Source organism: Rana temporaria, chromosome 2, assembly GCF_905171775.1.
Source record: "Rana temporaria chromosome 2, aRanTem1.1, whole genome shotgun sequence".
NCBI lineage: Eukaryota > Metazoa > Chordata > Amphibia > Anura > Ranidae > Rana > Rana temporaria.
Window position 1 is genome coordinate 9189358 of NC_053490.1, and position 26822 is coordinate 9216179.

The window sequence follows — 26822 nt, forward strand, 5'->3', positions numbered from 1 at the left end:
TGCATGATCAGAGAAAAAGAGGTGGCACACCATTATAACACAATCACATCTAATTACCTAAAACAATGAGGCATGTGTATATGGATCTAATGAACATATGTGTAACAAAACCTCTAAAAAAGGGAGTGATGTTCCATATAAAACATAGACCTAATTGAGATTTAAAAAACTACAAAACCTACAAAAAAAAATAAGCTAATGTATATATATGAAGAAGTGTGCATAAAATGAAAAATATAGGTAAATAAAAAAACGTATATATATATATAACCAGAGTTACCATCTACTTCCTGAACTGACATGGGGTCATCTTTGTTCAGGCTTCGTCCATGGACACCATCTACTTCCTGAACTGACATGGGGCCATCTTTGTTCAGGCAACGTCCATGGACACCATCTACTTCCTGAACTGACATGGGGCCATCTTTGTTCAGGCATCGTCCATGGACACCATCTACTACCTGGATTGAGATGGAGCATCTTTGTTCCGGCATCGTCCATGGACACCATCTACTTCCTGAACTGACATGGGGCCATCTTTGATCAGGCACCGCCATGGACACCATCTACTTCCTGAACTGACATGGGGCCATCTTTGTTCAGGCATCGTCCATGGACACCATCTACTTCCTGAACTGACATGGGGCCATCTTTGTTCAGGCATCGTCCATGGACACCATCTACTTCCTGAACTGACATGGGACCATCTTTGATCAGGCACCGCCATGGACACCATCTACTTCCTGAACTGACATGGGACCATCTTTGATCAGGCACCGCCATGGACACCATCTACTTCCTGAACTGACATGGGGCCATCTTTGTTCAGGCATCGTCCATGGACACCATCTACTTCCTGAACTGACATGGGGCCATCTTTGTTCAGGCATCGTCCATGGACACCATCTACTTCCTGAACTGACATGGGACCATCTTTGATCAGGCACCGCCATGGACACCATCTACTTCCTGAACTGACATGGGGCCATCTTTGTTCAGGCATCGTCCATGGACACCATCTACTTCCTGAACTGACATGGGGCCATCTTTGTTCAGGCATCGTCCATGGACACCATCTACTTCCTGAACTGACATGGGGCCATCTTTGTTCAGGCATCGTCCATGGACACCATCTACTTCCTGAACTGACATGGGGCCATCTTTGTTCAGGCATCGTCCATGGACACCATCTACTTCCTGAACTGACATGGGGCCATCTTTGTTCAGGCATCGTCCATGGACACCATCTACTTCCTGAACTGACATGGGGCCATCTTTGTTCAGGCATCGTCCATGGATACCATCTACTTCCTGAACTGATATGGGGCCATCTTTGTTCAGGCATCGTCCATGGACACTATCTACTTCCTGAACTTACATGGGGCCATCTTTCTTCAGGCATCAACCATGGACACAATCTACTTCCTGAACTGACATGGGGCCATCTTTGTTCAGGCATTGTCCATGGACACCATCTACTTCCTGGATTGAGATGGAGCATCTTTGTTCAGGCATCATTCAGGGTCACCATCTACTTCCTAGACAGATGGCATCATCTTTTTTTAAGCATTATCCAGGGTCACCATCTACTTCCTGGACAGATGGCATCATCTTTTTTCAGTCATCATCCAGGGTCACCATCTACTTCCTGGACTAAGATGTTGGCTCAGAAAATAATGTAATCATGTAAATCTTGGTGCCTGTGCAGTTCTTAACTGTGTATTGACAGTACTCTCCCTGACAACGCCATATACTTTTCTCTCCAGAAGGATGGGTCCATTCTTGCTCAGGCATCAATTAGGGTCAAAATCGACTTTCTCGTGGAAGTGAATATTTTGCTTCAGTGAAAAGTTGATGATGGTTTGTCCTAAGGTCAGGGTACAGCTGCTCCAATCAAAGGTTTCTCTCCATTTCCTGTAACTAATGAATACAAAAATAAATCAAGTGGCAGTCTGTGAACTAGCAGGAAGTTGATATGGGTAATTAAAGGGACACTCCATCCAAAATCGAAATTCCATTTTCAGCAGAAGCTCAAGAGTGAGACCATCTAGCAGTGTCCTAAAACTGCTGGGGACTATGGGTGCTGGAGTTTCCAGGTCTGCACACAGTGCCCCAACCCTGATCAATTTTGGATTTTGGATTACAGAAAATGTAACAGGAGGAGCTGGTGGGCGGAACCACACAAAACTCCCTTGTGGGTGGGAACACGGGGCTAAGTCAAGGAGATCTCTGCTGGAGTTCCCAAGAGACGGATGATGCTAGTGGGTCATTCAGTCCATCAGACACAACCTATCACTGAAATATTTTTTTGGGGGGTGTGTTGACCTTTCAGATCCACCCTCTTGTGTTATAGAAAATGTAACAGGAGGAGCCGGTGGGCGGAACCACCCAAAACTCCCTTGTGGATGGAAACACGTGCTAAGTCAAGGGGATCTCTGCTGAAGTTCCCAAGAAACGGAGGATGCTAGTGGGTCATTCAGTCCATCAGACACAACCTATCACTGAAATATTTTTTTGGGGGGGTGTGTTGACCTTTCAGACCCACCCTCTTGTATTATAAAAAATGTAACAGGAGGAGCTGGTGAGCGGAACCACCCAAAACTCCCTTGTGGGTGGGAACATGGGGCTAAGTCAAGGAGATCTCTGCTGGAGTTCCCAAGAGACGGAGGATGCTAGTGGGTCATTCAGTCCATCAGACACAACCTATCACTGAAATATTTTTTTGGGGGGTGTGTTGACCTTTCAGACCCATCCTCTTGTATTATAGAAAATGTAACAGGAGGAGCTGGTGGGCGGAACCACCCAAAACTCCCTTGTGGGTGGGAACACGGGGCTAAGTCAAAGAGATCTCTGCTGGAGTTCCCAATAGATGGGGGAAGCTATTGGGTGATTCAGTCCACCAGACACCACTTATAACTAAAATATTTTTTTTAGGGGGGGGGGGGTGTTGCTGACCTTCCAGACCCACCCTCTTGTATTACAGAAAATGTAACAGGAGGAGCTGGTGGGCGGAACCACCCAAAACTCCTGTAGCACTACCTCCGAAGGAGCTGCTGGTTTGTTTTGGTGAAAGTTGTAGTAACGTAATGTCCACGACACCTTGATCCCCGGTGGATGGTCGAAACCCTTTTGGATCGCCAGCCTCTCTTGGCACTCCTCAGGCAGACTTCCACTGAACAGCTTCCCCAACAGGACTAACGCTTGGGATCTTGTTGGATTTAGGGACCCAGTCGATCACTGGGGCCTGGCCACAGCTCAGAAGTTCCAGACCAACGTGTTCCCGGAACCAGGAACACTGTGTGGCACGTGCACCCCTGCCCGGAAGGCCAATTTGCCGGGGCGCCATGGTATCGTCACCCTGAAGCTGGGCACCACACACGAAGAAGGACCCAGCCCAATGGCGTCTGTCCCATAAATACTCTCCCCTAACATGCACAGCGAGGCCAAACCCTCCTGATAGGCTGCTGGGTAAGAGCACCCAATCCTCGACTCCACTGCTGCCACCTGTCAACCTGGGGTGTAATCAACACCCCAAGAATGACAGAATGAGCCCACAGCACAGCCAAAGCTGAGACAGAGACCCAAATTTGGACAAATCAACTCGGTCAGAGTCGACTAACTCTCTGACCCCCTCTAAATTTAACATAGCACCGGTTCCGGAAAGTAACCAGGCGCTACACTCCCTTGTGGGTGGGAACACGGGGCTAAGCCAAGGAGATCTTTGCTGGAGTTCCCAAGAGACGGAGGATGCTAGTGGGTCATTCAGTCCATCAGACACAACCTATCACTGAAATATTTTTTTGGGGGGGTGTGTTGACCTTTCAGACCCACCCTCTTGTATTATAGAAAATGTAACAGGAGGAGCTGGTGGGTGGAACCACCCAAAACTACCTTGTGGGTGGGAACACGGGACTAAGTCAAGGAGATCTCTGCTGGAGTTCCCAAGAGATGGGGGAAGCTAGTGGGTCATTCAGTCCACCAGACACAACCTATCACTGAAATATTTTCTTGGGGGGGTGAGTTGACCTTTCAGACCCACCCTCTTGTATTATAGAAAATGTAACAGGAGGAGCTGGTGGGTGGAACCACCCAAAACTACCTTGTGGGTGGGAACACGGGGCTAAGTCAAGGAGATCTCTGCTGGAGTTCCCAAGAGATGGGGGAAGCTAGTGGGAGATTCAGTCCACCAGACACCACTTATAATTACAATATATTTTTGGGGGGTGTGTTGACCATCTAGACCCACCCACTCAGCCCTCTCTTTACTAAATGTGCTGGAATTGCCTTTCTCATTAACTCCAGCTCAGAAGCAGGTAAGAATACTGTTTCCTATAATAAGTTCTATATACAGTGCTGTCATGGAGGGGACGATGTTGGAGGCGTCTGGATGAGTAAGCATTCCTAGGCAGGCTGCATTTGCATGCAGACTACTGCAGGTAACACCTGCATGTGATGCTGAACCTTAATGATTGAAAGAACTGAAATCCAATGAATGAAAGTGGCGGGCCAGGGACACTCAGGCTGGGAAGGAAAGCGCTAGAAATGTCAGGAAGTGAGGCGGGGCTCTTTCTGACTTGCTGCTTCTAATACACATTGTAGTGTGGCCTGGTAGGCCATCTCGCCGGGGGCCGCGATGTGTGGTCACCCCGAAGGTGGGCGCCACACCCGGCACCAGAGCCAGAAGACGACTCCAGAAGTACCCTCCCTCAGCATGCCCCGCGAGGGAAAAACCCTCCCTATTGGCTGTTGGCAAGAAGCACCCTAGCCTGGACTCCACTGCTGCCACCCGTCGCCCCGGGGTGGTATCACACCCCGGAAACAACAGAATGGACCCACAGCACAGCCCAGCTAAAGCAGAGGCCCAATTTAGCCAAATCAAATGGATGAGAGCTAACTAACTCTCTCACCCCCCTTTAAATTTAAAATAGCACCTGTACAGAAAGTACACAGGCGCTACATGTGCAAGACTGAAGGGAAGGCCGGAGTTCACCTTTAAGTCTGGTGGATGAAGAATTGTCTCCGGATATGTATATAAAGAGACTTATGCTCCTCCATGCGTGCTAATCCCCACCAGCGCCGGCAGATATTGTCGCTGCTCCACGCTTGTCCTTGTTCTCCAGGCAGCGAATAGATTAGACATGATGGCCACCTGCTGCTCACAGCGAGGTCAGCCGTCCCTCCCAGCCCACAATGCACCGCTCACACCGCGATACGCCACCCACGACCCAGCGAGCGCCCTTCTGCAGCCAGCTATCAACTGCCTACCCCGACCTTGACTGAGCAGCTTCCGTTACGCACCCTCCAGTGCCCGGTCTAGCTAAGGGTGATGGCAGGCACGCTATAACTGCATGTCGCTGAGGTCACCTCCAGATATGCATCGACTGTTTTGACTGTTCTGAGTGATTAGCTGCTATGGGCAGGTGAGAAGATACAATAGCAATGCAATGGGATGAATGAGAGAGATACAAAGGTACATACAAGGGGGTTGATTTACTAAAGTCAAATCCACTTTGCACTACAAGTGCACTTGGAAGCGCAGTCGCTGTAGATCTCAGGAGAAGATCTGAAATGAGGGGAAGCTCTGCTGAATTTATCATCCAATCATTTACAAGCAAAAATGCTGCTTTTTATTTTCCTTGCATGTCCCCCTTAGATCTACAGCGACTGCACTTCCAAGTGCACTTGCAGTGCAAAGTGGATTTGACTTTAGTAAATACCGTATATACTCGAGTATAAGCCGAGTTTTTCAGCACATTTTTTTGTGCTGAAAGTGCCTCCCTCGGCTTATACTCCAGTCACCTTTTTGCGCCTGATCTCCCGGACTTTGGGGACCCGGTACCGGCCGGCCGTAGGTCCCCTGGACCCCAAACTTGGCACACTTGTAGCCTCACTCTTCCTCTACAAGTGTGCAAAGTTTGTTATCCGGGGGACCTATTTTTCAAAGACGGGCACCCCTTCTATAGACTCCCATGTTAACCACTTGCTTACTGGGCACATAAACCCCCTTCGTGCCCAGGCGAAATTTCAGCTTCCGGCACTGCATCGCTTTAACTGACAATGCACGGTCGTGCGACGTGGCTCCCAAACAAAATTGACGTCCTTTTTTCCCCACAAATAGAGCTTTATTTTGGTGGTATTTGATCACCTCTGCGGTTTTTATTTTTGCGCTATAAACAAAAAAAGAGCGACAATTTAAAAAAAAATATATATTTTTTACTTGTTGCTATAATAAATATCCCATTTTTTTTTTTTTTTAATTTTCTCAGTTAAGGCCGATACGTATTTTTCTACGTATTTTTCTAAAAAAATCGCAATAAGCGACTGGTTTGCGCAAAAGTTATAGCGCCTACAAAATAGGGGACAGAATTATGATTTTTTTTTTTACTAGTAATGGCGACGATCTGCGATTTTTATTGGGACTGCGATATTGCGGCGGACATATCGGACACTTTTGACACAAATTTGGGACCATTCACATTTATACAGCGATCAGTGCTATAAAAATGCACTAATTACTGTATAAATGTGACTGGCAGGAAAGGGGTTAACACTAGGGGGTGAGGAAGGGGTTAAATGTATTCCCTGGGTGTGTTCTAACTGTGTGTGAAGGGGGACTGACTGGGGGAGGTGACCGATGCTGTGTCCCTATGTACAAGGGACACAGATCGGTCTCCTCTCCTCTGACAGCACGTGGAGCTCTGTGTTTACACACAGAGCTCCACGTCCCTGCTGTGTCACCGCCGATCACGTGTACCCGGCGGACATCGCGGCCGCCAGGTACACGCATCGGCTCTTCAGCGATTCGCCGGGACAGTGTTTACCCGCTGCGCGCCACCCAGTGGCGCGCACGGGTAATGCTTTTAAAAAGACGTCCAAAGACATCCACTTGGCACTTGAGAGCCGCGCTGTTGACGTCTTTTGTCAATAGCGTGGGTCTCAAGTGGTTAAACGGTAATTTCTCAGGTGACTTTGGGGACACGGTACCGGCCGGTCGTAGGTTCCCTGGACCCAGATCTTGGCACACATATCCCCATTTCTCCTCTACAAGTTTGTTGCCTAGGGGACCTACGGCTGGGGAGCACCGATTTTTCAAACCCGGGAACCCCTTCCATAGACTCCCATGTTAAACGTCAGTCTAGTCATGAACTCAGTGAGGCATGGACACAGTGCGGCATGGGCACAGTGCGGCATGGACACAGTGCGGCAAAGTGAGGCACAGTGAGGCATGCAGATGGACACCCTGGGCCAGATTCTCGTAGAATCCACGGCGGCGTAGCGTAAGCCATTTACACCACGTCGCCGCAATTTACTGGAGCAAGTGCCGTATTCTCAAAGCACTTGCTCCGTAATTTGCGGCGGCGTAGTGTAAATGGCCCGGCGTAAGGCCGCGTAATTCAAAGGGGGCGGCTTGTATTTAAATTAAGCGCGCCCCCGCGCCGATCGAACTGCGCATGCGCCGGCCATAAAAATAGCCCAGTGCGCATGCTCCAGCTCACGACGGAAAACGTCATTGAAGCCGACGTGAGCGTCATTTACGTCAAGCCCTATTCGCGAACGACTTAGTAAAACGACGGAAAAAGACGACGCTGTCCCGACGCCATACTTAACATGGCATACGACGGACCTTCGTAAACGTATCCTTTATATAGCAGGGGTAAGTTTACGCTTACGGAAACTACGTAAACGACGACGAGGCGGCGCAAAAACGTTCGGGAATCGGCGTATCAGGCTCATTTGCATAGACAAATGAGAAATCGTCGTAAACGCCATCTAGCGGCCAGCGTGGAATTACATCTAAGATCCGACAGTGTAAGTGACTTACGCCAGTCGGATCTACGCCGTATCTATGCGTAAATTATTCTAAGAATCACTTGCATAGATACCCGGGCTCAGAAACAGAGATACGACGGTGTATCTGGAGATACACCGTCGTATCGCCTTTGAGAATCTGGCCCCCTAGGCTTATACTCGAGTCAATACATTTTCCCAGTTTTTTGTGGTAAAATTAGGTGCCTTGGCTTATATTCGGGCCGGCTTATACTCAAGTATATTTGGTAACCCCCAATGTATGACATAATACCTATGAAGAAACTGTAGAAGATCACAGTGATCATCAAGCAACCTGCAATGACGATTTGCTATGTTTGTACCATCCGGCTGTTGTACGAACATAGCAGGTTAATGTATGTGTTTCGGTACTTGCAAGGGACACCTTTTTTCTATTGAAAAGCCTGTGGCGTGCAAAACACAACCCAAAAACTTCACCCGGTGCAGGAAAAATGTTCACACACATAAAGAGTGAAACAAAAAACTGTGACGGGGTGCATCGTCAATTGGCCCGGCTCTGATCCCCCGGGGCGTTAGGCTCCTGGCAGGGAAAAGAGTAGTCTGTGGTTCATGCAGCCAAAGCCACATGGACCCAACATGGTCCAAGCAGCCGAAACCACAAGGACCCAACATCCTCGGAGGGACTGCCGAAACAGAACCCTCCTCGGTGAGGCTCCCCCGAAGGGAGATCCCATGAGAGCAGGCGAACTTAGCCAGAAGTCCATGTCCACCCACTCCCACTTTCAGAGCCGGTGCGAGGACCAGCACCTTACTCATCACACTAAAAGTGCAGTGCGCCAGCAGGCTTAGCGTCCGCCAACTGCCATCCCTTTCCCCCTCGCCGGGTACTGGGGACAGTCAGCATAGCACCATCTACTGGCAACTGATAAAAACAGATACTACACTTGATCTTAGCCAAAAGGCCGAGAAGCGAGGGACACCTGATCAACTTCTGGAGACAATCATGGAGATTGCTGTGAAAATCCATCCAGACCTCATGACTTTGTTTACTGAGACGGACCCATGCTTGGTTATGGCTAGGGATGAGCTTGTAGGGTATCCCAACTCTCAGCTTGGGATCCAGACCCCTGTCCCTTCACACAGGACCAGAGGGTCGGACCCAAGAAGCCCTCCAAGAAAAACCTGGGAAACATAATTACCTCTAATCTTCCCAGCTGGGACAGCACCTAACTAAACTGCAATAGGATACCTGCCTACAAGCTAAGTGTTAGGACGTTCACCTGATTGTGGAACGTTTAGGGCATCCGGCATGTATGAATATGACAATTTCCGACTGTCAATGGTTGTTATGGTAGCAGCAGCTGCTTGCACCTGACGTGTCCTTACCAACCACTGACTTCACTGTCTTGCCCTAAACGTTTGGTGATCTGATAAATGTTCAAACGCTGAGCTCGTCCTTAGCCATACCCAATCTTGAAATTAAGTCATGAAGTCTGGTGCAAGCAACTGATGCTTTCTTAGCAACCACTGACACCCGAGATAGTAGTAACATCATAGTGGTCATATTTAAGCAATGATGTAACCTGCTCCATTCCACGCCTGTTTGCTATCTGTAACCCTAACCCTATCTGTTACCCTAACCCTAACCCTATCTGTAACCCTAAACCTGTCTGTAACCCTAACCCTATCTGTTACCCTAACCCTATCTGTAACCCTAACCCATTTGTTACCCTAACCCTATCTGTAACCCTAACCCTATTTGTTACCCAAACCCTAACCCTATCTGTTACCCTAACCCTATCTGTAACCCTAAACCTGTCTGTAACCCTAACCCTACCCCTATCTGTTACCCTAACCCTATCTGTAACCCTAACCCTATTTGTTACCCTAACCCTAACCCTATCTGTTACCCTAACCCTAACCCTATCTGTTACCCTAACCCTATCTGTAACCCTAACCCTAACCCTATATGTAACCCTAACCCTATCTGTAACCCTAACCCTATTTGTTACCCTAACCCTAACCCTATCTGTTACCCTAACCCTATTTGTTACCATAACCCTAACCCTATATGTAACCCTAACCCTATCTGTAACCCTAAACCTGTCTGTAACCCTAACCCTATCTGTAACCCTATCTGTTACCCTAACCCTATCTGTAACCCTAACCCTATTTGTTACCCTAACCCTAACCCTATCTGTTACCCTAACCCTATCTGTAACCCTAACCCTAAGCCTTACACTACCTGATCGATATAACATCATTTATGCCCTTTAAGGATTAAAAACGGACTCTGTGACAACTACGTCATTTTAACCCTATTACAGGCAGGGTTAGGGTTACAGATAGGGTTAGGGTTACAGATAGGGTTAGGGTTAGGGTTACAGACTGTAACCCTAACCCTAACCCTATCTGTAACTCTAAACCTGTCTGTAACCCTAACCCTACCCTAACCCTATCTGTTACCCTAACCCTATCTGTAATCCTAACCCTATCTGTTACTCTAACCCTAACCCTATCTGTAACCCTAACCCTATCTGTTACCCTAACCCTATCTGTTACCCTAACCCTATCTGTAACCCTAACCCTAACCCTATCTGTAACCCTAACCCTATCTGTTACCTTAACCCTAACCCTATCTGTAACCCTAACCCTATTTGTTACCCTAACCCTATCTGTTACCCTAACCCTAACCATTTCTGTAACCCTAAACCTGTCTGTAACCCTAACCCTACCCTATCTGTTACCCTAACCCTATCTGTAACCCTAACCCTATTTGTTACCCTAACCCTGTTACCCTAACCCTATCTGTAATCCTAACCCTAACCCTATCTGTAACCCTAACCTTAACCCTATCTCTAACCCTAAACCTGTCTGTAACCGTAACCCTAACCTAACCCTATCTGTTACCCTAATCCTAACCCTAACCCTATCTGTAACCCTAACCCTATTTGTTACCCTAACCCTATCTGTAACCCTAACCCTAAGCCTTACACTACCTGATCGATATTAGTGTTGAGTGGAATACGCCATATTCGATTTCGCGATATATCACGAATATATAGCCGAATATTTGTGAAATATTCGCTAAAATCGAATATTCGTGATATTTTATCAAAAAAATTTTTTTGAGAAATTTCGCTAATGCGAATGCGAAATTGATTGCGAAATTTTGAAACATTCAATTTCACCTGCCCTTTGGAAAACGTGTGGTTTTACGTAATGGACCCTGCAACTAACAAGGTATTAATAAAATAAATACATTATTATATAGATTTGAGGGTTTACTTTGACCAATTTGTATATTGATTAGTTTAATAAATATTGAATAACCATAGATTTGGAAAATACAAGTAAACCGTTTACGTTGACATCTCTTAAATGTCTTTATGTTAAACAGTTATTATTCTCATTAAGGAGGTGAAATGCAAATGATGATGACACGTAGGCAGGGCCGTCTTTACCGCAGGGCAAATGGGGCAGGTGCCCTGGGCCCTGTCACTGTTGGGGGCCCAAAGCAACCCCCTTTAAAAAAAAAAAAAAAAAAAATTTTTTTTTTTTTTTTTTTTTTTTTAGGGGTTCGGAGGTCCCCAGGGGCCCGGAGGCCCACAGGGCCCCAGATGGCAATCCCCCTTTTTTTATTTATTTTTAAATAAAAAAAATATTTTTTTTTAATATATTTTTATTTTTTATTAAAGGGACAATTTTTTTTAATATATTTTTATTTTATTTTTTATTAAAGGGACAATTTTTTTTAATATATTTTTATTTTATTTTTTATTAAAGGGACAATTTTTTTTAGAGGTCTGGGGGTCCCCAGGGGCCCGTAGTTCCCCAGGGCCCCGGATGACAACCCCCTTTTTTTTATAAAAAAAATATTTTTTTATATATTTCTTTATTTCTTTTATTTTTATATATTATATAAATGTTATTATTATTATTATTATTATTATTAAAGGACCCAGAGGTCCCCAGGGCCCCGGATGGCAACCCCCCCTTTTTTTTATAAAAAAACATATATATATATATATATATATATATATATATATATATATATATATATATATATATATATATATATTTTTTTTTTTTTTTTATTAAAGGGCTCAGAGGTCCCCAGGGCCCCATGTGGCAAACACCCTTTATTTTTTTTATAAATGTTTATTTTTTTATTTTTCTTTATATATATTTTTTTTTATTAAAGGGCCCAGAGGTCCCCAGGGCCCTGGATGGCAACCCCCCTTTTTTTTATAAATGTTTATTTTTTATATATATTTTTTTATTTTTTATTAAAGGGCCCAGAGGTCCTGAATGGCAACCCTATTTTTTTTGTAATTTATTTTTATTAAAAAAACATTATTAAAGGGCCCAGAGGTCCCCAGGGCCCCAGATGGCAACCCTCTTTTTAAAATATATTCCTTATATATATTTTTTATTTCTTTTTTTCTTTTTATTAAAGGGCCCAGAGGTCCCCAGGGCCCCGGATGGCTACACCCCTTTTTTTATATATATTTTTCTTTATTTCTTTCTTTCTTTCTTTTTTTGTAAAGGGTCCCCCGCTTCTAAATTCGCGGCAGCCCCCCCCTGCTTCTCAATTTCAGGCGGCAGCACCCCCCCATCCCGGTTCTCTGCTCCAGGGGGCCCATGCCTGAAGCTGTGTAAGTGGCCCCATAATTCCTGATGGCGGCCCTGTCGCCCGTTAAGCCCCTGTGCTGCCCACAAATCAGGCTGAAAATCATCAGCGGCAGGCAGCCAGTGACAGTACTGCTTCCCTTCCCAGTGTTTAAAAAATGTACAGCACCCCTGGCTTCCCTTTAGACGTGCACTTCTGCCTTCCTGCCACTGGGTGCTGCTTGTATATAAAAGTGAATTAGAATGTGATTTTATAACATCCCCAGTTTGCTCTTCCCGAGGCTGACTTCTTCATGTCCTGCTCCTCAAGGTATGTCACTGTTTGCTAATCTATATATTGTAAATAGAAGTTTTCTGTAGAGTGTGCCCAAAGTCTTTATAATATTTGATGATTCACTGCAGGTCTGGTCAGTGTTTTAAAAAGTTCCTCTATTTTACACATGGCATGGCATGGGGGTCACAGCACCGCCTGTCCATTCTGCTTTAGCACCATGGGACCCCATGCCATGCCATGTGTAAAATAGAGGAACTCTTTAAATCACAGACCAGACCTGCAGTCCAGGCTGAGTAAGGCCTCAGAGCACATGGCATTACTGTCTGTATTTAACTGCTTGATGGGCTTATTTTGGGCCTGGCTGGTTCACATGTATGTGTTTTGGCGGCCCACATTTGCGCAGGCACAGCAGCCCATTCATTTGAATGGGCCGACAATGCCTGTGTTTCCTGCAAAGAAAAGCGCATGCCTCATGTAATAGGCTGCACACACGGCACGCCTATGCCCATCAAGCACTGAAATACAGCACTGTCTGTCCATTCTGCTGTCTGCTGTGACTTATCTGCAGTTCCCGCACTGTCAAACTTTCTGCATTTTTAGACGTTTAGGTCACGCTTTTAAAAACACAGTGCGTTTGTGTGCGCAAGAACTGCAGGTAAGTAGCATGGTGCAAAAGCAGAATGGATTTCAAGGCAACTGTATTTTTAAAATGCTGAATGCACCTTTTTTCTGCAGGAAACGAAGGCATGGCAGCCCATTCAAATCAATGGGCTGCTGTGCCTATACAAATGAGGGCCGCCAAAACATACATGTGAACCAGCCAGGCCCAAAATAAGCTGGAGGGGGGCCCAAAAAAAATGTTTGCCCAGGGCCCAAACCATATTAAAGACGGCCCTGCACGTAGGGATGAGCTCCGCGTTCGATTCGAACGTATGTTCGAATCGAACATCGGTCGTTCGATTGTTCGTCGAAAATCGAACAAAACGGGTCGTTCGCGCCAAATGCGAATGACGCAAAACGTCCCATAATTCACTGGGGCGTTGAGCGCTGATGATTGGCCAAGAATGCTGTATGTCCCGCATGCTTGGCCAATCACAGCGCTCAAAAAACGAAGAGCCATAATTGGCCAAAGCCAGGGGGCTTTGGCCAATTATGGCTCAGGGGGATTAGTACACGCCCCCCACTATAAAAGGCAGCCTGCACGGCTGCCTAGTGTAGTGTGTTGGCGGTTCTAGAGAAGATCAGTCAGTCAGACAGAGAGAGATAGAGAGATAGAGACACAGTGTCTTAACCAGATAGATAGATAGATAGATAGATAGATAGATAGATAGATAGATAGATAGAGTAGAAAGTATAGTTAAAAGTACAGTTTGTAGAGAATATATTAACATCCTTAGGCGTTGTCAATATATTTATAAACTGTACAGCTCATCTAGTTTATCTATTAGTATCTGTCAGGCAGGAGATTGTTCTACATGCAGTGCTCTAACGTTTTTTATTGCCTGCATTAGGGATTTACTTTAAAATTATTATTCTGTGTTATTGAACGTGTGCTAGTTAATTGCACACACAGACGCATTACCTGTTACTGCACGTGTGCAATTTATTTGGACAGAAGCGCAGTCGCTGTTAATGCAACTGGGCTATTGAATTGCACAGAAACGCAGTCGCTATTACTGCGTGCGTGCTGATTAATAGCAACTAAAGGCAGTTGGTGTCACTGCGTGCGTGCTGTTAAATCGCATTTGACCGCAGTCGCTATTACTGCGTGCGTGCTGCTTAATAGCAACTAAAGGCAGTTGGTGTCACTGTGTGCGTGCTGTTAAATCGCATTTGACCGCAGTCGCTATTACTGCGTGCGTGCTGTTTAATAGCAACTAAAGGCAGTTGGTGTCACTGCGTGCGTGCTGTAAAATCGCATTTGACCGCAGTCGCTATTACTGCGTGCGTGCTGCTTAATAGCAACTAAAGGCAGTCGGTGTCACTGCGTGCGTGCTGTTAAATCGCATTTGACCGCAGTCGCTATTACTGCGTGTGTGCTGCTTAATAGCAACTAAAGGCAGTTGGTGTGACTGCGACTATTTTGTTACTTTACACTTGAGCTAAGTCGCTCTTACTGTGTGAATGAATGAATGAATGAAAAACTTATATAGCGCGGCACATGCGAACTGAATCGCCTCTGGGCGCTTGATGTTTCGTGTCTCATAACATCAAAAGAGCAGAGTTTTAATCTGTCTTCTGAAAGTCAGGTGGTTTTCCTCCAACCGAACGCTGGTTGGTAAAGCGTTCCATAGTCTCGGACCTTGAAAAGCAAACCTTCTTTCTCCTTTGGACTTGTATTTGGTTTTTGGCACCTTGACCAGATTTTGGTCAGTGGATCGCAGAACGCGATTAGAATTGTGAGGTTCTATCTTGTCGCAAAGATATTGCGGAGCCTTCCCATGGATGCACTTATGTGTCAGGCAGAGTGCTTTAAATACAATTCTGTCTTTTACTGGCAGCCAGTGAAGGGTTCTCAGCAAAGGTGAGATTGATTCCCATGTCCTTTTCCCAGTCACCAGTCTGGCGGCCGTATTCTGTACGACTTGCAGACGAGCGATTTGGTACTTTGGGAGCCCGAGGTAAAGGGCATTTGCATAGTCCAGTCTGGAATTCACGATTGTTCCCACCACGACTGCTACGTCTTCTTTGGGGATAAATGGAATAAGTCTGCGTAGTAGGCGCAACAAATGGTGCGATCCGCTGACTACTGACCCTATTTGTGCGTCCATTGTCATGAAGGTGTCAAAAATGACTCCTAGACTTTTGACTTTGGAGCTAGGGGTAATGATTTGGCCCAGAATGGGCGGCGGTGTCCAGGTTGTTGCCAGTTGACTCTTTCGGCTGGCGTGAAACATAAGAAGTTCTGTTTTGGAACTGTTGAGTTTAAGATGGCTATTGGTCATCCAGTTTTCTATTGAAGAGAGACATTTCTCTAAACTGAGATGATGATCCTTTTTGTTGCAGATGCGAAAATACAATTGCGTATCGTCTGCATAAGAGTGATAGAGTAGTTCTTGGCTACTGATAATATCAAAGAGAGGGCGAAGATAGATGTTGAACAGTACCGGTGACAGGGGGGATCCTTGGGGGACTCCACATGGCACCGTGCGTTTTTCCGACGTGAAAGATCCCAGTTTCACTGTTTGTGATCGGTTTTCAAGAAAGGAGGAAAACCATGGTAAATCACCTTCTGCGATTCTGGCTACCTCGGCCAGTCGCATCAGTAACATTTTGTGGTCTACTGTGTCAAAGGCTGCGCTTAGGTCCAGCAGAACCAGGAGACAGGATTCTCCCTCGTCTGCGGCCTCGAGGGCATCGTCCCATATTTTGAGTAAGGCCGTTTCTGTCCCGTGTCCGGGACGGAAACCTGATTGAAATGGATCGAGTAGATTGTGGGTATCCAGATGCTGTTGCAGCTGTTGTACCACTATTTTCTCCATTATCTTGGAGAGAATATTTAGGCCTGTTATGGGGCGGCGGTGAGTTGGGTCCTTGGGATCCAAGTTAGGTTTTTTCAAGATGGGCTGGATTGTGCCCTCTTTCAGCAGGGATGGCACTATGCCTTCCTTAAATGACTGATTTATAAGCTGTGTGATGGGAGGCGCCAGAATGTCGGCGCATTCCTTCAGCAGCTTGGTGGGAATGATGTCATTGGGTGCTGTGCTGTTCCGCAACGCACCAATGATATTTTTGGTGGTATCGATGGAGATGGGTTCCAGAGTGAACTTAGTTGATTGTAGAAGGTTTCTGTTGGTGTTTTGTAGTTGATTGAAGAGGGGGCTGAGGGGGGTATTATTTTGCAGAATACTTACCCGGATTCTTTCGATTTTGTCGATGAAGAAATCCGATAGTTCATTACAGAACTCTTGGGTGTCTGAATTGGGGACTTCAAGACATCCCGGATTCATGGTCTGGGTGACCATCTTGAAGAGTTCTCGGGGGCGGTTCATGGCGCTGTTAATCGTCATAGAAAAATGATGTTTCTTGGCTTTGAAGATTTCTTTATGATATTGTGTTGTTATTGCCTTGTAGATGATGAGGTGATCTTCTGAAGGGCTTCTTTTCCAGGCGGCTTCCGCCCTTCTGCGCTCTTGCTTCAGTAGGGACAGCTGGTTGTTGAACCAGCCAGACTTTTTTTTCCGGATGCGGACTTTGCGTTTCGGTGCTACTAAGTCGGCTGATTGTAGCAGAGCTGCATTTATGGCATCCAGTGTATCTGAGGCTGTTAACTGAGGATGAATAGTTTTGATTCGGTTTCCCAAGGTAGATTTGAAGAGTTCCGAATGGAGCTTCTTCTGAGATCTAGCCCAGTGTATTGTCACCGGCTTGGGTGCTTTTATAACTGGTGGAATTTTGGAAATTATGAAACTAATTGCATGGAGTGAGGCACGGAGCCCAACTGCAAGTCAGCGTAGGGCCGGCCATGACAGGGTTAACAGAACCCTGGTAGCTGGGGGGGAGGAGGAGCAGGAGCGGTGGGAGGGGAGATTATATCTATCTCCCACCATCCTTTTTCCCGGGCAGACAGGCGTGGGGGAGCAAAGTTGCAAGGTCTGTACAGCCTGCAACAGCATAATTTTTGCCAGCGATCGTTGGGACACAGGTAGGGGCGGCGAGATGGCAGGGATTGAGGCCCTGTTTACACAGCTCAGGGCAGAAGCAGCGGTGCGGGGGGAGGAATGGCTGCAGCGTCAGCTGGGGGCACTTCTCCCTCAGAGCGGGGCGGCTAATGGCGCGGCGGCGTCGGGGCCTAGTCACACGGGCCAGGACACTGTTCAGAGCGGTGGGGAAGCAGCGCCATCGGGGCCCAGTCACACGGGTCGGGGGACCGCGCGGTCGCGCTCGTCGCGCCCCCCCCGCAGGTATTCACCCAGCACATCCCCTTGCCAGGTACGGTCGGAAGGCGGCAGGAACAGGGCCCCATCGGGCCCCCCCCGCAAAACGCGCGGCGGCGGCGGCTACAGGGGTCATTGAGGGCCCGGCAGGGGGGACCAGAAGCACCCTAGGACAGAGGGGGGGACGGCCGGGGGGCTCAGGTGCGGCGGCCGTGCCCGCCCGACGTGTGGAGCAGGTGGAGACGGGCCCGGTGAGCAGGCCTCGGCGAGAGGGATCCCAGATTACGGTGGCTAGCCCCTCAACTGCTACGGCTAGCCACTTGCAGGAGGCCCAGACGGCGAGGGGGAGAAGGCAAGAGGAAGACCGCAGCAGAGTTACGCCTGGCAGGAAAGCGCCGGCAAAATCCGCTAACGGGTCCAGGGCCCGCAGGGAGAGCGAATCCGGCCCTGGGCCTTCGGCCGCCGGGACCGAGCTGCCCGGGGGGTCATCGGGGGAAGAGGGGTTGTGCGAGGACCAGTCGGATGGGGAGCTGTCCGGTTCGGAGGAGGAGGTCGTGCCCAGGACGGTGCCTACAGCGAGGGATTCCAGACGATCGGCTGATGGGATTGCTTCCACGCAGCCCGGTAAGTCCTTTTCCACATTTGTTTCAAATTCACGGTGTGATGATGTGATTGTTGGGGGCCGGGTGGGGGTGGCCCGGGATAGGTCGGTGGTGCCTGCGGTGTCTGGGGGCAGTGCGACATCTTCCCAGGTTACGGACGCACAGGTGGGGAATCCTGGGGTGGATGCGGGGTTGCAAAGATTTTTGTCGGGGCTAGAGGCGTTGGTTAGCCAGCTAAAAGGGGGGGACAGAGCCCCCGCGGGCCCGACTGCGGCTTGGGGGCCGGGAGGGGGGGCTGCGGCGGCTGCGGCAGCTGCCCCAACGGCGGTAGTGGCGACTGAGAAGGAGGCGAACGGGGGTGGCTTGGGATCAGGACCGGCGGCGCAGCCGGCAGGGACTGCCGAGCCGGCAGGGGCCACAGGCAAGAAGCGGGATTTGGTGCGGTTAGCGGATGAAGCAAAGGGGCAAGTGTACACTTGTTATGATGCGCCGCTGGGGGCACATTTGAAACAAGAGGTTCGGGAAAAATCTGGAAGAGCGAATATGTGGAGATATTCGCTTTGTTACCGTTGGAGAAATTCAACTTGGACAGGGTGAAGCCAGAGGACTCCAAAAAGGAGGACGAGGAAAAGCGGAGGTATCGGCTCATACCTCGCACGTTTGCGAATTGGTCGCAGGCTTATTCTATTTTGGCCAGCGTGATTGGCGAGAAGAACCCCGAACACTGTTTGGCGCTCTTCAGCTACCAGGAGGCGATTAGCGAGGCCTATCGTTGTTATGGGGGAACGGGTTGGCTTCGTTATGACGAGCAATTTAGGCAACGCCGGGCGATTAGGCCGGACATTCGGTGGGACGCGAAGGACATTAGCCTTTGGATGCGGCTTATGACGGCTCCGAGGACGTCGGCTCCGTTTTTTCAGGGGGGGGCCGGCGGGGCCTCTTCCCTGGGACAGTCGGCCGGAAAGAAAAAGGGGGTTTGTTGGCAGTTTAACGAAGGAAACTGCAAATTCGGTGGGTCGTGCCGGTACAAGCATGAATGCTCCGGGTGTGGGGGTAATCACCCCTCTTCCCGCTGCTTCAAGCAGGGCAAGGGCCGTTCCGGAGATCCTTCAGGCAAGAGGGAGCACGCCGGTGATGGTGAAAAGGATGCTGCCGTTTCTCGGTAGGTATCCGGACAGGGCGGCTGCCCAGCTCCTGGAGGAGGGTTTTACAGTTGGTTTTCGTATCCCTGCTAATTTGACCGTGATTCCGCCAATGTCCAAAAATTTACGTTCAGCTATGCAACACTCGGAAGTGGTTTCCGAGAAGCTGCGTAAGGAGGTCGGGTTGGGCCGAATGGGTGGCCCGTTTGAGTCCCCTCCGTTAGCAGGCCTGGTGGTTTCCCCGTTGGGGGTGGTACCGAAGAAAGAACCAAACAAGTTCAGGCTCATACACCACCTCTCCTTCCCAAAAGGGGTGTCGGTGAACGATGCGATTAATGCGGAGGATTGTTCAGTGTGCTACACTTCATTCGACGCGGCGGTGAGTTGGGTTAGGCGGTACGGCCGGGGGGCGTTGATGGCCAAGTCGGACATCGATGCGGCTTTCCGGCTGTTGCCGGTGCACCCGGACAGCTTTCGGTTGTTGGGGTGTCACTGGGAGGGCGAATTCTATGTGGACAAGTGCCTGCCCATGGGTTGCTCAGTGTCCTGCGCATTATTCGAACAGTTCAGTTCTTTCTTGGAATGGGTGGTACGAGACGTGGCGGGGGTGGATTCGGTTATCCATTATCTGGATGACTTTCTCTGCATTGGACCGGCGGGGTCAAAGGTTTGCGCGGTTTTGTTGGCCACGCTGGAGCACATAGCGGAGCGTTTTGGGGTGCCACTGGCGCCCGACAAAACGGAGGGGCCTAGGTCGGTCATTCAGTTCTTGGGCATAGTCATCGATTCCGAGGCTATGGAATGCAGGCTGCCGGCGGACAAGTTGGAGGGCCTCAAGGCGGAGGTCAGGGGGATGATTGGCATGCGTAAAGTACAACTGAGAGCGCTGCAGTCGCTCTTGGGGAAGCTCAACTTTGCCTGCAGGATCCTCCCGATGGGGAGAATTTTTTGTCGGCGTCTGTCGGCCAGCACGGCAGGGGTTAGTTTGCCTAACCACTATGTAAGGCTGGTGAAGGAGCACAGGGAGGACCTGTGGGTCTGGCACTCTTTTTTAGAGGCCTTTAACGGTAGGGCCTTGTGGATGTCTGGCCCGGTCAGCAATTTTGACCTAGAGCTGTACACAGACGCGGCCGGGGGATCAGGCTTTGGGGCCTTTTTTCAAGGACAGTGGAGTGCGGGCCCCTGGCCTCAGTCCTGGCTGGCTGCGGGTTTTACAAAAAATTTGGTGCTGCTGGAGCTGTTTCCAGTGGTGCTGGCGGTTGAGTTGTGGGGCACGTCTTTCCGGGATCGGAAGGTGCGCTTCCATGGGGATAACCTGGGGGTCGTGCAGGTGATAAATCGCGTGACCGCGTCCTCTCCCCCAGTGATTCGGCTCCTGAGACACTTGGTACTGCGGTGTCTGCAGCTGAATGTGTTTGTTTATGCGGTGCATTTACCGGGGGTTGAAAATGTCGTGGCTGATGCTTTGTCTCGGTTCCAGTGGGACAGGTTCCGGGAGTTGGTGCCGGAAGCAGAGGAGCGAGGGGTCCCCTGTCCGGAGTGGCTGTGGCAGATTCCATTGGAATCATCTCCACCTGGATTAAAAAATCGGTGAGTGCGGGTACTTGGGCGGCCTATGAAAAAGTATGGGTAGAATGGAGTAGCTTGGTAATGGAATCTGAGGTGCACCTCTCGGGACCGGAGGTGAGGACGTTGGTGTGGTACTTTTTGTCCAGAAATATCGAGGCAGGAGTGTCTCAGTCGGTATTGGATAAGAAGTTGGCCGGTTTGGCGTTTTTATTCAAGTGGCAGGGGTTGCCAGATTTTACAAAGGATTTCTGGGTGCACCAGGCTCTGAAAGGGTACAGGAAGCAAGGGCGGCGGCTGGACACGCGCCGCCCTGTGTCTTTCGACATTTTAAAAGGGTTGATGGATAGGATGGGCACAGTGGGTTCGTCCGTTTTTGAAGTTACATTGTTTCGCGCGGCATTCGCGCTGGCATTTTTCGGGGCTTTTAGGATAGGCGAGCTGGTGAGCCCGTCGAAAATCGTCCAAGGGGGCATGGGGGCATCGGACGTTAGTTGGGCCCCGGAGGGGGTCACGTTGTGGCTCAGAAGGTCCAAAACGGACCAGAGTGGCAAGGGCAGAGCGGTCCAGGTGTTCCCGATCGAAGGATCGGAACTTTGCCCAGTGGGGCTGGTCCGGAAATATATGGACATCCGCCCGGCGGTTGGGGGCACCTTTTTGGTACACGAAAATGGGGCCCCGCTGTCGAGATATCAGTTTGTGGCGGTGTTTAGGAAGTGTCTGGGGGAATTGGGCCTGGTTGCAGGGGAGTTCTCGGCTCATTCATTTAGGATTGGGGCTGCTACGGAGGCGGCAAGGAATGGACTAGGGGAGGACGCAATAAAGAGGATAGGAAGGTGGGAATCGAGGAGGTTTCGTTCATATGTTAGGCCGCAGCTGGTGGCAAATTTGCGTTGAGGGATTGGGAGATGTTGTTGGGATAAGGGGAAATGAGTTAGATGACTGTTTTGAAACGTGGGGTCGCTGTATTGGGGGATGTGTTAGTTATTGTTGTTGTTTACTGTCTTTCAGGTACTGGACCTTTGTTGGTCTGGATTTTGGGCCACTCTTACGTGGTTCGGGGGGAAAAACGGGCGGAGGCGCGCCCGACCGGTCGGCAACTGGGGATTTCGAGACAGGAGGCGAGGGTACGGTGGTTGGGGGTCCCCGGGATGTTATGGAGCAGAGTTGTGCCGGAGGTACACAAATGGGCACGTTTGGACAGACCTCCGGATGTGCTAGTGATTCATGCTGGGGGCAATGATCTTGGGGTGAGATCTATGCTGGAGATAGCGCGGGATATTAAATTCGATTTTCAGCGGCTCCGGTTGTCTTTCCCGGAGACGGTAGTGGTGTGGTCGGACATGGTGGCTAGGACATCGTGGAGGATGGCGAGGTCGGTAGACGCGGTGAATCGTGCGCGCAGGAAGCTCAACAGGAATGTGGGGCGTTTTGTGCTAAGGAACGGGGGGCTGGTGGTTCGGCACCCGGAATTGGAGGTTGACCCTTGGCGTTACCTCAGGAGCGATGGTGTTCACCTCACGGACGTGGGGATTGACATGTGGGCTTTGCGCCTAGAGGAGGGGGTACAACAAGCAATGAGGGTGTGGAGGTGCGCCCGAAGGTAAGGTGTTACCTTCGGGTGCTGGTGGCGGGTGTTTTTCGGACTTTGCAGGAGAAGATATTACCCCAAAGATGGACACCAGTACCCAGTGGTGGATGGTTTCTGAAGGGGTTTCTAGTTCCCAGTCTACTAATGTAGCTGGAAGGTTGGTGAATTGGGGGCACTGCGGTCAACGGTCGTCTTTGAGCCAGTTTCGGCTTGAGGCCTATGACCAGAGGTTAGGACACCGCAGTGCCAAATAAAGAGTTACAAGGTTAAAAAAGTTAAAGTGTGAATAAGTTTAGTGGTTAGTGGGTCCTGCAAAGTCCAACACCATTTAGGAGAGGTATTATCTCAGGAATTTTACGTGTTTGTTGTTATGTTATTGGTTATTTATTATTTAAAGAGTATTTAAAATAAAGGAGGCTGCTACGGCCAGTTTTTACTCCAACATTAAGTGGTGGTCTCATTATTTATTAAGGGTTAATGTGGGGGTATTAACTGTAAAAGGGTCTTAGCGGTCAGGGTGTATTCTGGTATACCATAGTCATGGTCTGTCCATGGCAAAGGTTCATTTCCCAAAATGTTTATTTTCAGATTTTGTCTGAAAATTAGGTCGAGTGTGTGACCTGAAGCATGCGTGGGTCCGCATATAAGTTGCTGTAGTCCTAATCCTTCCAGGTGATCGATGCAGGCATCCGCAATGGGATCCTGTGAGGAGTTGGCCCACAGATTGAAGTCCCCGAGCAGCAAAAGATGTTTGCTGTTAAGGGTATAAGTGGATATGAACTCCGTTAATGATGGTAGAAGCTGCGATTTTGGCCCAGGTGGCCTATAGCAGAGGAGAATGTGAACAGTCTCCTGGGGGTTAGTTTGAAGTTGAAGAGTAAGAGTTTCCATGAATGGAAGAGGATTTTGAAGGACCGGCTTAGTGATTGCAATATGAAACTTATGAATCACCCCCAGGCCTCCTCCTCTTTGCCCTATTCTGTTTTCCGTTATAATTCGATAATTTTCTGGCACCAATTCTCCAAGAATGGTGTTGCAGTCGTCTGAGAGCCAGCTTTCTGTGATAAAGAGGCAGTCTAGATCGTTTTGTAGTAAGAAATCGTGGATTTCTGATCGGTGTTTTACTGCCGATCTTGTGTTGATCAAAGCACATGATATGTGCTTGAGCTGGGTTAAATGGTTGAAATTTTTGATGGTCGATCGTCGATCGAATCTCAAAAGTTGGTCTATTTTTAAGGCCTTTTTGGTGACGGCTGGTAATACTGTTGCGAATGGTCTCAGACCCCAAATAGTCTCTGCAGAGTATCGCAGTTTAACCATTGTTGCCAGTCACCGGGGGGGGGGATTAATTGCAATAGAGGGAAGATTCGCTGAATCCTCTCGCTTGGCCTTGGTCCAGAGGTGTGGTTGCTGTTTAATACCATCTGAAAGCAGTTGGTGTGACAGCGACTATTTTGTTACATAACACTTGAGCCAAGTCGCTCTTACTGTGTGATTGCTGTTTAATACCATCTGAACGCAGTTGGTGTGACAGCGACTATTTTGTTACTTTACACTTGAGCCAAGTCGCTCTTACTGTGTGGTTGCTGTTTAATACCATCTGAAAGCAGTTGGTGTGACAGCGACTATTTTGTTACTTTACACTTGAGCCAAGTCGCTCTTACTGTGTGGTTGCTGTTTAATACCATCTGAACGCAGTTGGTGTGACAGCGACTATTTTGTTACATAACACTTGAGCCAAGTCGCTCTTACTGTGTGGTTGCTGTTTAATACCATCTGAACGCAGTTGGTGTGACTGCGACTATTTTGTTACTTTACACTTGAGCCAAGTCGCTCTTACTGTGTGGTTGCTGTTTAATACCATCTGAACGCAGTTGGTGTGACAGCGACTATTTTGTTACATAACACTTGAGCCAAGTCGTTCTTACTGTGTGGTTGCTGTTTAATACCATCTGAAAGCAGTTGGTGTGACAGCGACTATTTTGTTACATAACACTTGAGCCAAGTCGCTCTTACTGTGTGGTTGCTGTTTAATACCATCTGAACGCAGTTGGTGTGACTGCGACTATTTTGTTACATAACACCTGAACGCATAACTATGGCTGGAAGGACAAAGAGAGGCAGAGAGTCACGAGGGCAAGCAGGCTCTGCATCTAGAGGTAACGCTGGTGATGGATGTGGTGCATCCTCTTCAGCACGTGGCCGTGGCCGCTCGTCCTTCTTTTCGGGAGCTGGCCGTGTTGAGCCTCAACATGCTGAGAAATTAGTTGAGTGGATGACCAAGCCGTCCTCATCCTCCTCATCCTCTCTCACACAGACTGATTATAGTTTGTCTGGCAAAGCAGCTGCCAAGGCGTCCTCTGGAACCAATCTCCATCGATACCACAAAAAATATCATTGGTGCTTTGCGGAACAGCACATCGCCCAATGATATAATCCCCACCAAACTGCTGAAGAAATGTGCCGACATCCTGGCACCACCCATCACACAGCTTATAAACCAGTCATTTAAGGAAGGCACAGTGCCATCCCTGTTGAAAGAGGGCACAATCCAGCCCATCTTGAAAAAACCTAACCTGGATCCCAAGGACCCAACTCACCGCCGTCCCATAACAGGCCTAAATGTTCTCTCCAAGATAATGGAGAAAGTAGTGGTACAACAGCTGCAACAGCATCTAGATACCCACAATCTACTGGATCCATTACAATCAGGCTTCCGTCCCGGACACGGGACAGAAACGGCCTTACTCAAAATATGGGACGATGCCCTCGAGGCCGCAGACGAAGGAGAATCTTGTCTCCTGGTTCTGCTGGACCTAAGCGCAGCCTTTGACACGGTAGACCACAAACTGTTACTGATGCGACTAAACAAGGTAGCAGAAGTCGCAGAAGGTGATTTACCATGGTTTTCTTCCTTTCTTGAAAACCGATCACAAACAGTTAAATTGGGTTCTTTCACGTCGGAAAAGCGCACAGTGTCATGTGGAGTCCCCCAAGGATCCCCCCTGTCACCGGTGCTTTTCAACATCTATCTTCGCCCTCTCTTTGATATTATCAGTAGCCAAGAACTACTTTATCACTCTTATGCAGACGATACGCAATTGTATTTTCGCATCTGCAACAAAAAGGATCATCATCCCAGTTTAGAGAAATGTCTCTCTTCAATAGAAAACTGGATGACTAAGAGTTATCTTAAACTCAACAGTTCAAAAACAGAACTCCTTATGTTTCACGCCAGCCGAAAGAGTCAACTGGCAACAACCTGGACACCCCCGCCCATTCTGGGCCAAATCATCACCCCTAGCTCCAAAGTCAAAAGTCTCGGGGTCATCTTCGACACCTTCATGACAATGGACGCACAAATAGGGTCAGTAGTCAGCGGAGCGCACCATCTGTTGCGCCTACTACGCAGACTTATTCCATTTATCCCCAAAGAAGACGTAGCAGTCGTGGTGGGAACAATCGTGAATTCCAGACTGGACTATGCTAACGCCCTGTACCTCGGACTCCCAAAGTACCAAATCTCCCGTCTGCAAGTCGTTCAGAATACGGCCGCCAGACTTGTGACTGGGAAAGAACCCTGGGAATCAATCTCACCTTCGTTGAGAACCCTTCGGGCTACGCAGGAATGCAGGCCAAGAGATGCCATGCGGTCCTAGAGCTGGTGTGCTTGGGAGACAGGAGCCACACTGGGGAAGAGGTTCTTTCAGCTCTGCAGGGGCAGGCTCAGAGGTGGTTGACGCCACGCCAGCTGAAGCCTGGAATGGTGGTCAGCGATAATGGCACCAACCTCCTCTCTGCCCTGCGACGTGGAAAACTCACCCATGTGCCCTGTTTTGCGCATGTTCTCAATTTGGTGGTGCAGCGGTTCTTGGGCAGGTACCCTGGCTTACAGGATGTCCTGAGGCAGGCCAGGAAAGTCTGTGTGCATTTCCGGAGGTCATATAATGCCACTGCTCGGCTGACAGACCTCCAGAGGGAATACAACCTGCCCAAGAACCGCCTAATCTGTGACATGCCCACCAGATGGAACTCTACGTTGGCCATGCTGCAGCGGCTGCACACGCAGCAGAGGGCCATCAATGAGTACCTGTGCCAATATGGCAGCAGAACTGGCTCAGGGGAGCTTGGGTTTTTTTCACCACACCAGTGGGCCTTGATCAGGGATGCATGCACTGTCCTGTCACCATTTGAGGAGGCCACGAGGATGGTGAGCAGTGACAGTGCATGCATCAGTGAGACTGTCCCGCTTATTCACATGTTGGAGCACACCCTACGTGGAATAATGGACAGGGCCCTTGAGGCAGAACAGAGGGAGGAAGAGGAGGACTTCCTTACCTCTCAAGGCCC

General features: G+C 48.9%; 1 protein-coding gene and 1 pseudogene across 1 annotated transcript; one reads left to right on the forward strand and one right to left on the reverse strand.

Moving 5' to 3' along the window:
* Positions 1-8633: 8633 nt before the first annotated feature.
* Positions 8634-8762, reverse strand: LOC120929985 (annotated as a pseudogene).
* A 9294-nt stretch (positions 8763-18056) lies between these two features.
* Positions 18057-21809, forward strand: LOC120928811. Its single transcript, XM_040339822.1, has 2 exons — positions 18057-18195; positions 20796-21809. Exon 2 carries the CDS (start codon positions 20966-20968, stop codon positions 21776-21778), a length of 813 nt encoding a protein of 270 aa, XP_040195756.1. The 5' UTR covers positions 18057-18195; positions 20796-20965; the 3' UTR covers positions 21779-21809.
* The last annotated feature ends 5013 nt before the right edge of the window (positions 21810-26822 follow it).

What these genes read in the sequence shown, in the direction of transcription:
- LOC120928811 (XM_040339822.1), top strand. Translation starts at nt 20,966, where the DNA reads ATGGAATCTGAGGTGCACCTCTCGGGACCGGAGGTGAGGACGTTGGTG.